At 42.1% G+C, this 18,673-nt stretch overlaps 1 protein-coding gene across 7 annotated transcripts in view; it reads right to left on the reverse strand.

Annotated features, from left to right (window-relative positions):
- Window positions 1–18,673, reverse strand: part of SYNE3 (spectrin repeat containing nuclear envelope family member 3) — a 66,159-nt gene that overhangs the window by 35,038 nt on the left and 12,448 nt on the right. For all 7 annotated transcript variants that reach the window (XR_010743869.1, XR_010743868.1, XR_010743867.1 and 4 more), the window contains exons 2-5: window positions 9,757–9,914; window positions 6,580–6,752; window positions 5,849–6,158; window positions 685–846 (exon numbers count right to left, since the gene is read on the reverse strand). Coding sequence is in view for 1 of the 7 variants with exons in the window: in XM_066321812.1 (XP_066177909.1) it covers window positions 685–846; window positions 5,849–6,158; window positions 6,580–6,752; window positions 9,757–9,914 (803 nt within the window). In the remaining 6 variants the exon portion in view is untranslated. The remainder of the gene's footprint in view (window positions 1–684; window positions 847–5,848; window positions 6,159–6,579; window positions 6,753–9,756; window positions 9,915–18,673) is intronic.

The raw sequence follows: 18,673 nt of genomic DNA on the forward strand, positions 1-18,673 counted from the left end.
GAGAAGCTGGGGAAAAAGCTGAAATCAGTAGGAAAAGAGACACCTCTCCTAGTTGTATGTATTTTGGTTTCTACTTCTTATTTCAACATATGTCTTTTTTCAAGTGACCAGAAGCCAGGGTTAGTCATCTGACTGCCTTCTGAGTAATACTAATTGCCATTGATTCTGAAAGTACTGGTTTTCATTAATGCTTACTACCTGAGATCTCTGACAAAGAGAACAGGAGCTGCAGACATTAGACATATATTAATTGTTGGATCTCAGAGATTTTAAGCTAAACATTAAAAGCATTGGCACCAAAATAAAGGATATTGTTCTCAAAACTGGTATTTTCATTACCAGCTCTAAACTCTCAAAAACTATGGATCTTCAGGGTCTAGTTGGATCATGTTTCCCAAATTTGATTTATTTAAACAAGAGCCTTGAAGAATCACATAACTGTCGGAGATCAGGCTTTAAGAAATACAAACCAGACCAGTTTGTGACTCATACTGCAAGAACCATACGTACAAACAGTTTCAGGACCTCATACAATTCATCTGCCCAAGCTCATGCTAAAATCACCATCTATTTTGTTTGTGTAATTCTTTTCTCAAGGACACCCGTGTATGGTTTGAGCAACACATATGGGGCATGAAAACCACAGAATCCTAATTCCTTGTCAGAGCTATATTGTTCAAGGACCTTCATTGCCTTTAGCTTGTCCTCTGCTGAAGGCTTGGTTGCTTCTCCAATGCAGCAGTTTAATCTCTCTGTGACACCGTTCAGCCACGATTGAAACTGGTTGACACTGGTGCTGTACTGCTCATGCTCCTTGGTTATCATTTCAAGCAGTTTCACTCTGTTCTGTAACAAGAGACATCAGAAGTGGTGAGGACTCTGCTTATCTGGCTCTTTTTCCTTTACATTGTAACCCAGAATTTATAAATAAGACTCCCTTTTCACGAGCCCAGATAACACTTGGTCTCCACAGGAATTCAAAGTTTACCTCAAGAAAAAGAACACAAAAGTACACAAAGGCTTGTTCCTGTATGGATTTTGCTGCAGGCTCTCAATATCTAAGTCGCCAAAAACACAAACTGCAAGGCCCTGTCAGGCGAATTTCTGCCTTTCCAAACCTTCCTACTCTCTCATTCAAAAAAGAAAAGAGACAGAAGTTTGTTTCTGGTTTTCACTTTGAGAGACAAGTAGTTATATTCCTCTTGAGGGTTAAAAATAAAGACAAGCACATCTTCCTTATCTCTCAAAATGGAAACAAAAGAGAATGAAAATTGGCATGAAAATCGTTTTAAATCGTTCATTATTTAAACAGACTGCATGGAAAATGACCCTCACCTTCAGTCGTGTGGTCCAGGCCCTTTTGTACTTATTTAGCAGGTCACAAACTATTCTGTGGTGGTATCACAGATTTTGGAAGCAAATTAAAGCCAGTGGAAAGCAGGCTTTGTTTTTCAAGTTACTGCCTGTGCACCCTATAACCATCAATCCTTGAATTTACAAGGGCCTGCACATCATGAGTTGATGCCTGCTGATCCAGTCTGGCACTCCTCACAAGTCAGTCACCTCTGCTCATACTAGCCTTGTTTGCCAGCCCAAGTTGAGGCCTTTTTGATTTTGACACAAATCACCTGCTCTGTTGTTTCACTAGGATAATATTCAACCTAAACACTATCTTCTGCAAAACCAGAGGGATTTTTTTTTTTGCCCTTCTCCAGTCGGCATGGAGACCAATTGAGGTACACTGTGGTTACATTAGATTAAAAAAAATCGTTCCTTGTGCAATCCATTTAGTGCTTGCAGCACCTTTAAAAGCACCCCTTGCTCTCACAGACAATGGGCCAAATTTCATTTTGTGTAATACAGGACAGATCACTGGCCTCTGAGCAGCTGCCCCCCTCGGCAAGTAGAATGACAGCTGCAGTGGTGGGTAGAGCTGAGAAGTCCCCAAGGGCATTTCCCCTTGGCCCCTCTGAGGCCCTGGACAGGTCCCCACACCTGCCAACCTGTCTGAGGTGGCAGTGAGCCATCTCCATTCTGTCAGCCTGTTCCCCAGCCAGACCAACAGGATCCCGCATATGCTGGGGATGGCAGTCCCTCTGGAACTTTGCCCTGCACCTTTGGGATAGGTTATGCCCATGGTGCACTACAAACTCACCACCCTGCAAGTGCAACACCACCAGCCTGGTTTTTACACTGCCACTTCAGTCTCTGTTGACTTCTGCAAATCCTGAGTGACACCCCTCAAGTTAGTTGACTTGCTGTGGGACAAAAGAAGGACAGCTGAGGGACAGTTGTTTCCCCTGGAGGGTGAAATGCTGCCCAATTATTATTGGAGCACAAGCTTTAATAGCACCAGCCATACACAGGTTTGGATGAACCCAGAAGGTAAAATTATGACTGCAGAGTTCTGTGGCCAAGATGTATCCAGCAGAATGGCTCAGTTGTTAAATTTTCATGTGTCAATTCTCAAGTCTGCAAGGGCTAAACAATTGATGCTTTGACTTCAGGTCAGGGACCTGAAGTAGACAACCTTATAGCAGTGTAAAAGGACCATACATCAAAGTGAACTAGTCAGGCCAAGATTATTGACTCTAGGAAGTTAGATTAATTTGTCGTACTGGCAGAAGCTCCAAAAGCCGTAAATCAGGATAACAAAGCAGAGATGTTATTAATCTCAAAAATCTTAGGCTGATATACAGGGGGTTCAAAAGGAAGTTAAAACAACCTAACCTTGGCCACCTAAAACAAAGGAATAAGGAGTCTGGGTGCAGTGCTGGTCTGTGAGGTCAAGGAATAGATGCCATGGATCTGGACAGACTGTGCTAGTTGTCAGACAAAAGTCTTACAAAGAGCCCTCCTCCCACAAGAGGTTAAGCAAGAAAACTTTCCAATGATGAAAAATAAGGTATCACTTGGCTCCTGTTAGGTTAGCTGTTTGGGGAGCAGCACAGTGTGAAATTCAACATCCACATTCACTAGGCTAACATGAGGAGACGTGAAGCAAGGGCAAGGCCCTGCAGAGAGTAAGAGCACAGACAGGAAAAGAATGGGTTTGCCTTGGGCTGCAGAGAAAGGGATGTGTCTGGGCAGAGTATGCCCAGCCCTGGGCACTCAAGGAAGGTGGACAGAGGCTTAGGAAGCCCTTTCCCCTGAGCTCCCTTCACAGTCAGTGAAGGCAAATGAGCCTCTTCTGGAAGGCAATCTAGAGCACACAAAGGAGGTTCCTTCTTTAAATCCCTCTGCAGAGTCTCAAGGAGAGTACAGAAAACTCCTGTAGCCCTTCCTGGTGCTTTTAGTCCTACCCTTAGGGTACCTTAGCAAACTATTGCAAGTATCTAGGTTTCAGTTAACAGAGACAACATGGACTGAAATGAATTTGATGTGCTCAGAGGTATTTAACATATTTCCTAAACATCAACATCCTGTATATCATAATTTTTCTTATCATCTTCAATCATCATTTATGCTAAAACACACAACCATTTACCTCTGCATATTTTTAATTTCCTGGGCAGGGGAAAGCATGTAGGAAATGGCTGCCACATCTAAAAATATTCCTGTCGACATTATTAAAATATATGCTTTTAAAATTTGGGCATGTTAAAGACACATGTTAGCACAAATTAAAAAAAAACCCCTCCCACCATTTGCTCATACCAGAGAAGCAATATCACAGGCAAACCATTTAAGAAACACTGTCCAAGAGCCTGCCTTCTGATAGCGCTGAACAACTGCACAGGGTCTAAAAATGCTCTTCAAACACCAGTGTAATCTACAAACACTAGCGAGCCTCCTCTGCTCAGGCATTCAGCTGGCATCTGCAAGTCACACTGAGTCTGGCCTCTCATCATGTGAGGGGCCAGAGCAACCCCCTTACAACGCCTGTGTCTCTCTCATTCATTCCTCCTGCCCACTGGAAGAGGTGCCAGGGTTTCTCTAACAAGTGTTATACTTTCCAACACAATTCCCAAGGTGCCTATAACTTTGGCATTAGATAATAAATCCCTCATTTACTTCAGCTGCAAAATCCAAGGCTTTCCAACTCCCTTCTTTGTTCCATACCTCCTGAAAGCGGGATTTTAGCTGGATTCTCTCACTCCATCCTTCTAAGAAATCTATAACCAATGCCAAAGAAAAGCTTTTTCTAGAGTCTCAGTTGGCTGGAAACATAAAGACATATTTTGTCTAACTAGTATGAGCCACTTCCTGATCTCATTTACACCAGCACACATCCAAGTTGGTTAGAGAAATCACACTATGTAAAATCAGTCTCAGAGAGGTCACATTCAGGCTTTGAGTATTCAAATTATTTGTTTGAAAGAACAGCTTTATTAAAATAACTAATGACTGTCTCTGACTTCAAAACCAAAGACAATTTTGGTGAGGAGGGAGTGAATGATAATTTTAAATGGCAATCTAGACAGACAACACCTCAATTCCCAGGAACCTTCTTGTTTGTATATCCAGATGCCTTGTAATCAAGCAATATACCTTTAAAAATAAATAGTCAGTGTTGAGGCACACATCTGCTGGTGGCTTCTCTGCGGCAGCTGCAGCTACAGAAATTTCCAAATATACTCTAGATTTTGGAGAGACGTTAGCAGAAGTTGTATATTTACAGCTAGAAAAGTACCTGAAATACATGCTCAGAAAAGATGACAGCTTAGGGGACTTTTTGTCACTCTTGGGGCTTGGGATATTTTACTTCAAAAGAGAAAATGTATCTGTGGAGCAAGCAGGGCAATGGAACAAGCATCCCAATGTTGTTCTTCCAGTGTGATCTGAAGTTAACCTTGTACAAAGGCATCCAAGGAGGGAAAGTATCCATCACTGTCAGGCTCCAGTTCTGGACTGGTGTGTAGGTGTGGGAATTAATAGAAGGCAGCATTATAACAGAGGCAGACGGCAGAACCAATGTAACAAAAATGTCTTCTATTTGCTCTAGGTAATTGCAGCCTACAAAATTCCTGGAAATCACTACGAGCAAAAACTAGGTTTTAGGTTTTAGTTTGGTATAGGTGTGTCTATACAGATATTTAAAATATCCCTTTAAGTGTTTCTATTGATTACTTTAGTAAGAAATTGAGTTGTTCTGCCCATCCACTGATGTCTGCCCCTTGGCCAGGGTCTAAATCCTGTCTTTATTCGAGTTTAGAAGTGAAAATTACAAGTATTTCCCGGAATCTTTACTCAGAAATGGGTGAAATGAAACCACTGGTACTGAAAGATGAAGCAGGATGTCTTGCACCAGCCTATCTAACAATTGGTCAAGCTAGAAGATAAGTATTGGGGAAAAACCAGTATCTCTGTGCAAGAAAATCTTTCAGATAGTGAAGGTGGCCTCTGAGCAAAGTGTTGGGCCAGAGGTGACTCCCACATCTGTGTTTCCCAGTTCTGCAGGCAGGGAGGGCAGCTCTGGGTCTCAACTAATGCTGCTTCCTCCAGCAAGACTGTGTCCATGTAATATTCCCTGGCCCCTGGAATGGGTACTCTGCCTCTGGCTATACATGAACAGCTAATATGCTGGAAGATGAGGAACAATTCTAACTTTATAAATAGATCACCTAAAGCAATATTCACTAGGCCACAGCGAGAAGCCTGCAGTAACTTTACAGCAACACACTATAAAGCACCATGTAAGAGCATCCCAATTAACATCACCCCAGGACAATAGCTCATCTTGGGACTTGACAATTATTTCAAACAGTTCACTGACTGTAAGAAAGGGGTCCTCAGCTCTGTTTCCTTTTGCAATCCTATCAGGTAAGCCCCATCACTCAAGGAGCAAGTAGCAAACAACACCATGGATTGGAGAAATTTCAACACCTCCCACTCTTTATAAGTGTACCTGAGCTTCTTGTTTGATTTCTTCATATTCCACCCTCATTTTCTTCTGAGCATCCTCATCAACACTGGGGTCACCTATCCTGCTGAACAATGAAGCAGCTTCCTCCAGCAGCCTTTCCAGCAGGACTGACTGATTTAGGACATCATTCTGCAAAACCTGAGCGTGGCTCAGCTGCCACTGCTTTTCCTTTAAGCCAAGCTGCAACTCTATGTCAGGCTCCAAGGTCACCCTCATGTTGTGAATCCACGTGTAAAACTCATCTTGGGCTTTCAGGTACTCGCTCCAGTGCAGCCAGACCCACTCAATGCGGCTGTTGGGGGGAGCAAGAGAGAGCAATTAGATGACACAACGATGGGAGCAGTGGAGAACAACATCAAAAGGCCTTCAAAGCAGTGCACAAGGTTCTCAGCAATTTTAACTTGCTCTGACTTCACAGGGTTTGGATTCATGTCCCAGGTCCTCTCAGCTTTGGGGAGGAAGTATTCTGTATTTCCCGTGCCTGACCAAACTCATCGTTCCAGACCATGACGTGGGTGGGCCAGGTTGTGGAGGCAGAGCACTGAGGTCTCACTGATCCTCCCTCTTCACACAGTACCCAAAATGCTCATGGGACTGGGATTAGCAGGGAACTGCTATCCACAATCGAGGCAGCAGAGAGAAGCAGGAAGCACTTTATGAAAGCACTGGAGGAAACAGCTGCCTCAACACACCCAAGAGCATGTTTGTCTTACCTGTGACAATGAGTAATGTATATGGCTGTCTCCTCCCACAAGGCTTTAATGTCTTTGAGTTTAGAGAGTACCTCATGCTTCTTCTCCTCACTGATGCTGCGAAGAGCAGCATCTGCCTTCACAAGAATCAAGTCCATTTTCAAGCTGCCTTCTGGTTCCAGTGCACGTATTTTCTACGGGAGAAACAAATGATGCTGAAAGCATGGAAAGAAAACAAGAATAATTGATGAAATGTAAACTTTATTTTTACTCAGGAATCATGAACTCATAGAATCAATTAGGTTGGAAAAGACTCTCATGACCATCGAGCCCAGTTGTTAACACAACACTACCATGGGATGGGAATGTTTCTATACAACACAGACAATTAACTCTTCCCACCTAACTCCCTGCTGCAGTTTCTCCTGAAACGGAAATACGAACGTTTTTTCAGACATGTTTATTCTTAAACATTCTAAAGGACTGACTTTAATTGAAAACCACACAGCAGTCAAAAAACATTTAAGTTAGCTACAAAAACCAGACCATCCTCTGTGAAATGCCTGTGGCTGTGTTTCCATTGCTGCTCTAAGGTTACAGCACCGTGTTGCTACAGGCCAGCTGTTCTCCCCCACCTGCCAAAGCACAAAGAAGCAACCTCCACAGGCTACACTGCAACCTCTCAATTTTAAGCTACACTATAAGAAACCATGAAGCATATTAAAAAGGTTTCCTAGTGCAAATAAAAGTTTGCTTAGAAAAGAAGCCAAGAGAAATTAACTAGTGGAATTTTCTGCCTGCTACCAACTTTTGCTTTGACCCCAAATTGCTAAGTTATGAATTGGTGAAAATGTGTATCTTATTACACAAATAGAAATGCCAGGAACTGAAAGTGCAGTCATCAATTTTTAAGTATCCAGAGATGGAAAAATCAGCACAGGTTCTGTACAATTTAACAGATTAATTATCCCCCAATTCAGATGTCAGCTTTCAACATTTCTCTATCCAAACTTCTGATACTATCAAATTAGCTTTTCTTGCTGCTCTTCCATAAACTCCTGGCAAACTGCAGGCTTTCCAGTTTGAAGAAAAAGGCTTCTGCAATGAAAATACCAAGATTTTCAAAATCAGCGATTACTTTTGGTAAACATGACATTTACTGCAAAGGTGAGACAAGTAAAAGGCCTTTGGATCTCCAGTCCCTCATTCTGGGAATAGCAAAGCCTGTTCTTTTGGCATGTAGGCAGCACACCTGCATGTGATGTATAAACAATTTTTTTGAGAAATTATTTACTAAGAACGGTGTGATTAATAGAATCCAGGGAAGCAGGGCAAAAGGCAGGACAAAGAAAGAAAATACAAGCTATCATCCAACAGGTAAAGTATAAGAATAAAGCTCTATTCTAAGCCTGATATTTTTCCAGCAATTAGAAGCAAACAACAGCTGGAGAGAAAGCAGTGCCTGTACAGTCATTTTTCTTTTTCAAATCTGTTTTTTACATGATTTGTCTCATTGGCTGACATTTTCATTAACAAATTAACAGAAAATAAACCACAGGAAGGAAGCATAAAAAAAATCTGGCAAACCAGGCGCAAAAAAGGAACTGAAAACTGATCACTGGATTTCAAAACAGCCAATAGGTGAAGCAGTGAGCACATCATCAGGACATCCGAGCTGGAGACAGAAGCCAGGCTCAGAAAGGAGGCAGGATGAAGGAGCAGGAGGTGGTTAAGGTATACACAGGAAGACAAAACTTGTTAATCTTTGGAATGATGAATCTCCAAAGTCTGAGTTCAAAGAAACTCTTAACACGACTTTTTGCATGTTACAGACCTCCTCTAAAGCCCACAGGAGTAAAAAGCCTTCAGCAGTTCAGGCCACATCACCACAAATCTCTAGACCTCAAAACTTGTTATCTCTGCCATGAATGTTTCCCCTTTGCCAAACTACCACTCTTCTCCTCGAGTTCCTGCGTTTCTTGTGTGTTTCTTGAGACTGTACACATCATAGTTTCCCAGACAAAAGAAAAGGATGAAAACAATTTACAGTCAGAAAAATAAAACTATAGACCAGGATAAAATGCATGAGATTTTTGTGACTGACATGCAACTCTAGCTACCATCCATCACTCCATGAACAGCCTCTATATTATGCCAGAGGCAAGATCCATCCTCCAACAAACCACAGTTAAGGAAAAAGGCTGAAGACATCACTGTAATCTACCTTATCATCCTCGTAAGCCTTCAGTGTTTTTTGTTGAACTTCAGAAGAGGCAGGCCAAATATAAGTAGACACACAAAAGGAAAGACTTTGGAATAAATAACAATGGGAAAGATCTGGCCATTTAAATTAAAGAACAGATTTCTTGGAATTAAAGGTAATAAAAGCATAAAAAGAGTTTCAATGCTAGTCACAGAAATATCACCACTCCCTCCAATCATGAACGGTACAAATGGGACAAACAGGAGTGTTTCCTTCTCTGAGATTACAAGACCTAGATGTCTTTCATTAGATGTTACCTATTTCATTAGATAACATCTAATGAAACTGAAGTTAATAAATGTGAAATCACTGCAAGAGAGCAGGCACAATCTGCAACAGGATCTCTGAGAGAAGAGTTATACAACAGATTAGGTAAAACAAGAAAAAATGAGAAGTTTTACCTTTTATTAAATGGATCATAAAGGAGATCTGTAGACCCTTTTATCATCAGGGTTATGGAAAAGGACAAAAGAATTACTCTAAAACAGCCCATTACCAGGACACTGCAATCTTTTTCTATCAGTGCCAGAGTCCTCGAGGGGATGGAACCCTAACGTGATCTGATTCTCTTATAGTACATGCTGATCATCTGCAAATGACTATGGTAATTGCAAGAGCAATCAAACTGTTCCAGGCTTGAGCAGAGTGTAAACACTTTAACCTGCCAAACCTGCTGCTAGTGTTCCAAATCAATCTGAAAACCTTGGAAGCCTGTGACAGCAAATTGCCATCCTCTTTTCCTACGTCTGTAAACAATTTGCAAATAGAAAATTTAGAAAGAATACTGATGTGAACTCATCCACCCAGGCACAATGCTCCAACCAGCAGGGGCAGCTGACAATTTCCTAATGGAAAACTCCTCAGCCCACAGCAATAAGTGCTGTAACAATGGCAGCAGTGAGGACCACCTCCAAATTCCATGGCTCTTCCCTTACCTCAGTCTCTCTGAGTCTGGCTTCTAGGGCAGATCGAGGTCCTTTGGTGTTGTCATTGATCTTCAGTCTCTCTTGGATGGCCTTCATCCAGGCTTCTGCGTTCTCCACGCTACTGTCAAATTCATCCTGCAGCTGCTGAGTCATCGCATTTGAAGAAGCTGAAAGGATAGGAAACAGGGAGGTAAGCAGGTTTTGGGTAAGCCCTGAACAGCAATGAAAGGCAATCCAAAGGAGCAAGGGAGAAAAGCTGATGATGTTGTGGCTTTCCCTTTGAATAGTGACACCAAACACTGCAGCAGTATCGCTGTTCAGTTGAGCACAGAGAAAATATTCACACTGCGGCTTTCTCAAATGAAAATATACCAGGAAACAAAAGAAGGTGGAGAACTGTGGGAGGCTCCATTACAGTAAACAGACTTAATTCAAAGCTTTTAAATGAGATTAATTCGGTGTTTGTGGTGTATTCCAGATTAGCTACACCACACACAAACACCTTCTGCTTCCTTCCAGAGTCATGTCAGTGTAACTCTCCCAATGCCCTTCCATCCAGGCTCATGTACTGAGCACCTGATATCACACTAAGTACTTTGGCACATGCTTAACCCAGAGGTGTATAAACTGCTGTTGCAGAGATGTTAAAGCTGCTGAGAACAGGATCAGATGCTTAAATGCTCAGTTAACTTCTGCTGAGACCATGCAGAGGTTACCTGAATGCACATGCAGTGAGTCTGGGATACATAGACAACAGGAATTAGGCAGTAACTTCCAAGACAAACCACAATCCCCTTCACAAGGGATTATCAACACTGGTGGATGTCTTTTTTGCCATCTCTTGTACTCCATACCAGGCTCCAAGCTTTTAATTTTCCTCTCCCTCTCTCCTGTTGCCCATTCCCAATCAGCAGGAACGTATGATGCTTGGTTGCTCTGTTGATGTCTCTGTTTAGAGCCCAAGCTCTCCATTGCCCAGACAGCCTCCTTTGTGCCTGTACAATAGAGCAGAGCCATCCTAGCCTCACCCCTAGGACTGCTGGACTAAACTTGACTAATAAGGATGAGCCATAACAAAGCACCCTGTAGGTCAGCTCCACTGAAGTGAACAGAATGAGAGCCACTGACATTCAATGGCTTTGGATCACATCCTACAACTACTGCCAGCCAAGCAGTGTTTTGTAGAAAATAAAATATTCTTCCTCTTTGTTATTCATCACTGGAAGATTTTTTCAGCACAAAGTTTGGGACTTAATTACTGAACCCAAGTTTGTTGTGCAGAATTCAGTTCCACAGAGCCCCTCAGTTTCCATGAAATGATCCATGTGGAACAAAGTGCCCAGTGTGAGAGCAGAGCACAGCTCCTGGTGAAGCTGGACCAATGGTGTTTTGCAAAGACCACAGCTCTCAGCAGCTCAGTCTTTACAAGGGAAAGCCATCCTTCTGCTCACAAGCAGCAAGCTCCCCACCATCCTACCAGCGCTCCTTTCCACGAGGTAAAAGGATTCATGCAATATTAGAGGTCCTTCCCTGCAGCTCCCAGTTGAGTTTTCTTCCACGTTAGACCAGAGGAAACAAAATGCCAGCATTCACAACAGTCTGAATTGTTGCTTCCCAGCTGTCAGCAGGCTTTCTACTCAACAGGTCCCAGACCAGGACCAAAGAACTGCACCTGCAGAGCAGCTACTGCACCACCCAAGGGGACAGCTGGAGGAGAGGACAGGGTCAGACCACCATGTGCAGACCAGCAGAGCTGCATTTGCATGAAGGAGGGAATTCCTCCCTAAGTGAGACCCGTCAGACAGGACACAATCTAAGCCTGCAGCTCTCAGAACTTCAGAGCAGCTTTAAGAAGAGTGACCTCACCTTGAAAAGTTAAAAAAACCAAAACAGGATGTACTGGATTTAGCGAGGGTGGTGTGGCATGGGGCAGCTACTCCCTCTCTCAAACATAAAAAGTATGACAGGATATATAATTAAAGTTAAAATAATTGACTTACATTGCAAGACTCCTAAAGATGAAGCCAGCTAATGAAGTCATGTTATTCTCAATGGATTGCTAGATAGCTGTGTCCCTCTCCAATTGACATTTCTGAACTACAATAATCCAGTTCCTGTAAAAGAGCATGTATCTCATGGCAGCTGAAACACCAACTCATTTTCACAGTAATATTTCTCACTGTATCTGGCAGTTGTCGAGGAACTGCCCCCTAAAACTCCCCTTGTTACATACATACATATATACATTTCTAGGCAAACAGTTCCTGAATGCTCAAGTATGAGCTGTGGTGACTCCAAGTCATGCTATTGTGAAACAAAAACTCACAGTGCATTTGCTGGGTAGACCCTGACAAGAAGTGGCATTCATTTCCTCAGAGAGGTTTCTATTCCTGGCAACATCCATATCATATTTAAAATTGGCTTCAGTACTCCAGTCATGGAGTAGTTAATACAGAACATAATGTTATCCTAGTCCTATTTTTTACAAGAAGTTGAGGGCAACCTAACATGGTTAAGAAATAGTGGAAAACCTACTGTCATCCAAAAGGAAGAAAACCCCACTCACATTCTACCCTCATGCTGCTGCTCTCTGAGCATAAGGAATTCCTGTTGAAACCTCACAGTAACACAGCTCCACCCCAAACCAATCCATGTAAGCACTCAACCAAGGAAACCACAAAAAGTTATTTCAATATAAAGATCACCAGCTTGCAAAGGAAGAGAAACACTTTGCTACTCTGACTGCAGACATAAAACATCGATTGATTTTGACCAAGCAATTCCTGTATCTAGCACCACAAAGATGATTAAATTTATCTTTGCACTCAATGGTGGATTTCATAGTAGCTATAACCTGCAATACCTGATGTGGATTTGGGCTGCCTTTTGTGACCTCCTGTCCTCCCTTTGTGCAGTGCAGCCAGATGATGGCTGAAGCAATCAGCTACAGCACCAGACTTTTTGTTCTGGAACCCTTCCCAAGCCCTAACAGCACGATTTATACCTCCAAGGTAAAAGTACAATTTCTGACTTACTGGAGGAAGAGCAACCACTCTCTGTTTGAGATATGGCAAGATCTGTAACTCCTTTGCAAGTTCTTCTGAAGCTGGGACTAATGATTAGTGCATAAAAGTTAACCAATCAACAGCATTCACCCCATTTCTGTTGCACCACTGGAACTAAAAGATTAAGCAATACTTCTGGAGATGAAATTGAGCAATACTTCTGGACCCTGATCAGTACAAAAAGGCCAAAGGAGACATATTGGCTCCTGGAACAGACCTCAGCTATAGAGCTGTGCAAAGCTCTATAAAAAAATCATTCACACACCAACCTGTAACAGGAACAGACCATTAGGGACATCTGTACAGTGCTGCAACAGCCCCTATCCAAGGCTCAGTCTCAGGAACCCACTGTGCCATGGAAAGTCTTCCCTCAATCACTGATGAGATCCTCTAAGCAATTTATACCAAACTCTTTTTCTCTCAGTTTTTTTCAAATGCATCCAGCCGTTCAAAACTGCTTTCCACTTAACGCCACTTGAATCAGTGTATTAATTCATACTGTGGAAAGCACGTTTACACTGTAGAAATCACTTGGCATCTCTATACATATAAATAAATGAGGGCAAGAACGATGCATAAGAAATTCTGGCATAGATAATGAGATGCTGAGCAAAACCAACTATTATTTGTCCAGATGCAGTAACAGTTTCTTGGTAGAGGTAACGAAGAAGTGTATTTCAGGATGTTTAAACAGAACTGACCCAGGATAGCTCCTGCAGTATATCCACAGGTTACAAAAAGCACATTCTAGGAATAGAAAAATGCAAGACATTATCTGCAGAAACTTGTAGCTGAACTTCTCCCACAATACAACTCTTCCCACCTTCTCTGAATCACCTCCATGACCCCCAGAACACCACTTGGTAGTGTCTGGATAGGCAGACACATTTCAGTGCCACAGAGGGATGACAGCTCAGCCCTTGCCCAGCTCTGCCAGACCCACTGGACACTCACAGCACAACCAGGGCTTGCACTGAGGCTTTGTCTCAGGGTTTGTCTGAGGCTCAGTTCCACACAGAGGATATCTGTACCTTTGGAAGAGAGAATAGTGAACGTCTGACACAGCACACACTTGTCTCAAGTCAGCATCACTCCTCTCCCACTGTCTCTTCCAAGCAAAAAAAAAAAAACATTTTGCAATGAGCAAAGTCAGATTAGTGCAGCCTACCACCTCTTCCCCAAATCCTAGAGGAAAAGAGACAGCTGGAAGGATGCTGGGGGCACACATGCTGTACCCCCAGCTCACCCACAGGCTGAATACCCCAACATGAATTAATGAGATCCAATCATTAATTGGATGGGCTGGGCTGAAGAGAGGCAGAGGCAGCTTTGTTCCAGCTGTGGTCTTGGAGCCATCTTGATAAAAAAGCGGATAAATGAATTAACTGACTGCTCTGCATTATAGCTCTGGGAGCCATGGACATGTCTGGGTTTCCTCTGCAGACCCTGACACAGACACAGGGAGAGGTCACCCCTCATGGGACCCACCTGCCACTCGCTGGGCCAAATTTCTCTGAGCAGTTCTTCCCTGCCACTGCAGGAGCCACTAGTACATCTAGTGACTCTTCTGGAACATTGTAAGATTTACTCATTTAATATTTCTAATACACTATTGAGAGCTTTTTAAATTATTTTGCAAGTCCAGTGTCTTTTTCTTAGGATTATCCTATTATTTTGCAATGTTTCCTAATGTACTATTTCTCTCTGCCAGTCATACTGGGGTTCATTTTTTTTTTTTTTTAATTAAATCTCTTAAAATGTTTCTTACAACCACTCCCATTTTACACATTCTTTAAAACCCCACATTTATAGAACACAGGCTTTTAAATGGTTTCAATATGTCTTGGGTTCTTATATTCATGTATTACTTGCCTAGTTTCCAGAAACCAGTTCTTACAAAAATAAAAGTACAAAAGTGCTCCAGGAAAATTCAAACCACTCATCATTAGGGAGACTATTTTCTAATTATTGAAATACTTCAAACTTTTCATAACCCTTTTCATCTGGTTCTGAGATTGAATGTGGAAAAAAAAAAGGATTTAAAAAAAAGCCCACTGAACTGTATCAAATTTTAGACAAATGTATGAGTGTGGAAGCAATTTTGGTTCTGGGAATTGTATCTGGGATAATTTAGTAACTTTTCAGCTTCCCTTGATACTATAAAGCGAGCTCTGAGGAGGAGCAGAGCTGAGGGCTCTGTCTGTCTGCTTCAGACTGGAGCAGAGGTCAGGAGCTGGCACAGACCACAGAGCACTGACCCTTGCCTTTCCAAAGTGAGTATTCCTGGTCTACTCTAGGAGGAGCTACTGTGAATTTTGAATCCAGCCAGCCTTCCAGAAAGGCTCCAGGACAGCAGCTGTGCCCATGCAGAGCCCAGTTCAACTGCCCAAGTAGGTGCAGAAGCTCTCAAGGTTTCAAATAAAAGGTGTAGTTATTTCCAGTGGCTAAAAACATAATCCTATCACCTTGGCCATCTTCCAGCACAGCCATCTCCTGTGCTATTGGCAGTGCATGTTTATGGCAGTCAGCAATTGTTTGCCCTAATTAACAAGCTAGACTATGAATAGGGCTTTTTGGAATAAACACATCCATATCCTCATTACAAGCATCCCCTTCAACCAAGGAATGCAATATTTTGAGTAAATACAGCACTTATCCCTATCACAGCTTCTTCCTCTCCCTTACAAAACAGTCCACAGAAAATCCATGGCTAATGGAAGGCATTCTGCCACAACACCTGACAATATTCTGTTACCAGAAACTGAAAACCAGAGACATGTTTTGTGCAGGCTAACTAAAAAAAAAATCCTGATTTTTTTCAGCCATTTGTTTAAAAACTAATTTCAGAATTTGGCGGGAGCCAGTACAAGTGAGATATCTTTCAGTTTCCTAAGACTGCTGGGGAAAACATATAATTCCCGGGTCTAAAAGGCCATTTCCTTAAAAAAAGGGATTGAAATTTAAAAATTGCTTTATACATGAATGGAATCATAGCATAAAAGTAAGGCAGAATTGGGTCCTGGGGCCATCTTCCCTTCTACAAAATGATAATCAGTTGATCTAAACCAGCATTTTTTTTTTTTATTTCAATCTTCAAGTCATTTTGAAGTTAAAAGAGTAAGTGAGGACTCTTAATTACAAATCTCTCCCCATTCCATACACTCCACACACAAACTTCTGCATTTCCAGGTCACTCTAGGAGACAGGTTGGTCCATCATGACTCCATTAGATAGGTAAAATGCAGGGTTTAGTTCTGGTCTACAACTGTTTTTACCATCAAGGAGACAGAGTATCTGTATTAGACAGTTGTCTGGTTTAGATTTTGCTTTTCTATCCTCACATTATTGAGGTATAAACAATCTTTAGAGCATTTATTCATTCAGCCCTCCTGGGAAGTAAGACTATCCTATCCCTTTTACAGATAACAACTTGGGTTCAAAGGCACTTTGTTTCTTACCTCTAAGCAGTAAGGAAATACTTAAAAGGACAAGAACAAAGTCGAAGATTCTGTTAATAAATGTTACAGAGGGTGATTTTCAGCCTTTTCTAATCTGTACCACTTCAAGTGTCTCTGCTTAGATGCAGATATCTTTTTAGTGACTTCAAACTTAATGACAAGAGCCTTCATTTTCCTAGTTACCATTCACAGACACTTTAGTCTGGGAAAGCACAGGTTAAACACCTCTGCTCTACAACTTCAGCAAAGATTCTTCAGGTCCAGGGAATTGATGGGGAAATTACCCGAGAGATATCTGTGAGTTTACCAGCAATCTACATCTTGAGCAGCTGGGGAAAAGTTCCCAAGTAGGTTTGGTTTCAACTTTCGTCAGCTCCCTAAGTTTTATCGTCAGTCAGCCAACAAAAAAGCCCTGCAAGCCAACAGTATTAGTTTCACAGTCTTTAGAGATTAGAATTTATGTATTCAGTTATCTCCCACTTGTCCTCACAGACTGTATGATCCATTAGTACTAGGTGCCAGTCACAGCACTGATGTACTGACTAACAAATAAATCTCCATGGTATCTGCCCCTTGGCTAGAGATCAGTGAATAATTCAGAGTGAATAATAAATCTGATAAATCATTCCTCTTTTGCTGGTCATATTGTTGTGTACAGACAACCTCATTTTCTCAAAGGTGTGGTTATCTCTATTTGCCAAATATACTTTGCAAATTAGTTTTGCTCTGCAGACTATTCCCAAGTAACTCTTCCTGGCAATCTTTAATATCCCAGCTGTGCTGCATAGCTTTGGTTTGGCATCCTAACCCTAATGAGAAACTGCCCATCTTCCCTGGCTAGCTGGGAACAGCTCTCCTTGTTCTGTGCAGCTTGTCACATGGCAGCTCCCAAGGGCCAGAGCCATAATCAGGACTCCAGAGGGTTAAGCCACACACGAGGAGTGTGCTGTCACAGCACCCTTGGTGAGCAGAAGAGCTCCACAGTTAAAAGGATAATACCTCTGTCCCAAAGAGATTACAGAGGACAATTTGGACGTGTTTGGCGATGAAAGCAAGGCATCAGGGTGTACCTAGGGATGTGGAGTGATGGAGGGAAGAAAGGGCTGTTAGAGCCTTCAGCTGCATTGCCATTGCTCTGTGCAAGCTGCAGTGCTTCCACCACTCACACCCTCCACCCACCCCTTGGAACCAGAGGTACTCCAGAAAGAGACCCTCAAACCCAGCTGGAGCACGTGGCCTCAGCAGGGGCTGGATCTCACCCAGAAAAGGGGATTCACTGCACTGAACCACAGGCTGTTGGTGGGACACCCTGGGGTAGGAGCCCTCTGATTCCATGGGGAGTCAGTGTGAGAGAGAGGCACTTCCAGGCAAGGAACCATACCAGACAGAGGTGGGATCATTCACCTTCTTCAGGAATCCTGCATTCTGAAGTGGCCCAGAGCTGTAATATGGATGCTCAGGGCTACAGGATGTCAGTCTGTCTGCAAGTCTGTATTCTTTCCTATTCAACATCACTGTTTCCACATTTGGAGCTGGAGGCGTTTTACACGTGCAATTTTTTTACCCTTACAAGATCAGTGTTACATTTTTTTGACCATCATCTGACTATTTTACCTCCGAGTGTGTAACTTGGAGCACTAACCACATGGCTTTTAAACTGATAAATCTTTCTAGTCAAGTATATACCGGAAATATTTTTTAGAAACAAAGTCACTTGCAAGTACTTTGCAAGTATGCTCTAAGGGCACAGGCCTTTTGTCCCACTTAAAACAGCTGAAGGACTAGCTCTCCAAAACAAGATTTCTCAGATATATCCTTCAAAACATTATCAGTTCAGTTATCCTAATGATGTATTTATACAGTGAAAGTGAGACTTATGGAATTTTAAAAAAAATAGCAAGTAGGACAATACTAATTTTAGACACTAAAGCTGTTGATTAAGAGTTATTTTCTTGGGATCAAAACATATGGCTATGGAAAAATTAGCAGATTTTAATTTGCATGGAACCGAAAAATCTGTTTACATAAAGAAAGAGAAAAATGACCCCTGAAAGAAATGAACACTTGAAATGCTGTCAAGAACACACAGGAGGCTTTACCTAAACAGTAAATAGCTATACCTAAACAGTCAGCACTCTGTACATAATTAAAAGTAATATTTGCATTAATCTGATAATGCCAGGCTTTATATTGCAAAACAGCACTGGTTTGTGTTCAGAGAAACCCACAGGCAAACAAGGCAAACAAAATACACTATTAGAACCGCCAGCAACCTCATCCCCAAGCTCAGAAACAAAGCAGACCACTGCAAAATGCTGGTTATAAATTAATGTCGAGCGGTTGAGAACATTTTTTGGAATTGAATTAAACAGGCTGCTTTCTTGTGACTCATTTTTGCCTGAA

The sequence above is a fragment of the Sylvia atricapilla genome, chromosome 6 (assembly GCF_009819655.1).
Source record: "Sylvia atricapilla isolate bSylAtr1 chromosome 6, bSylAtr1.pri, whole genome shotgun sequence".
In the NCBI taxonomy this organism is placed as follows: Eukaryota; Metazoa; Chordata; class Aves; order Passeriformes; family Sylviidae; genus Sylvia; species Sylvia atricapilla.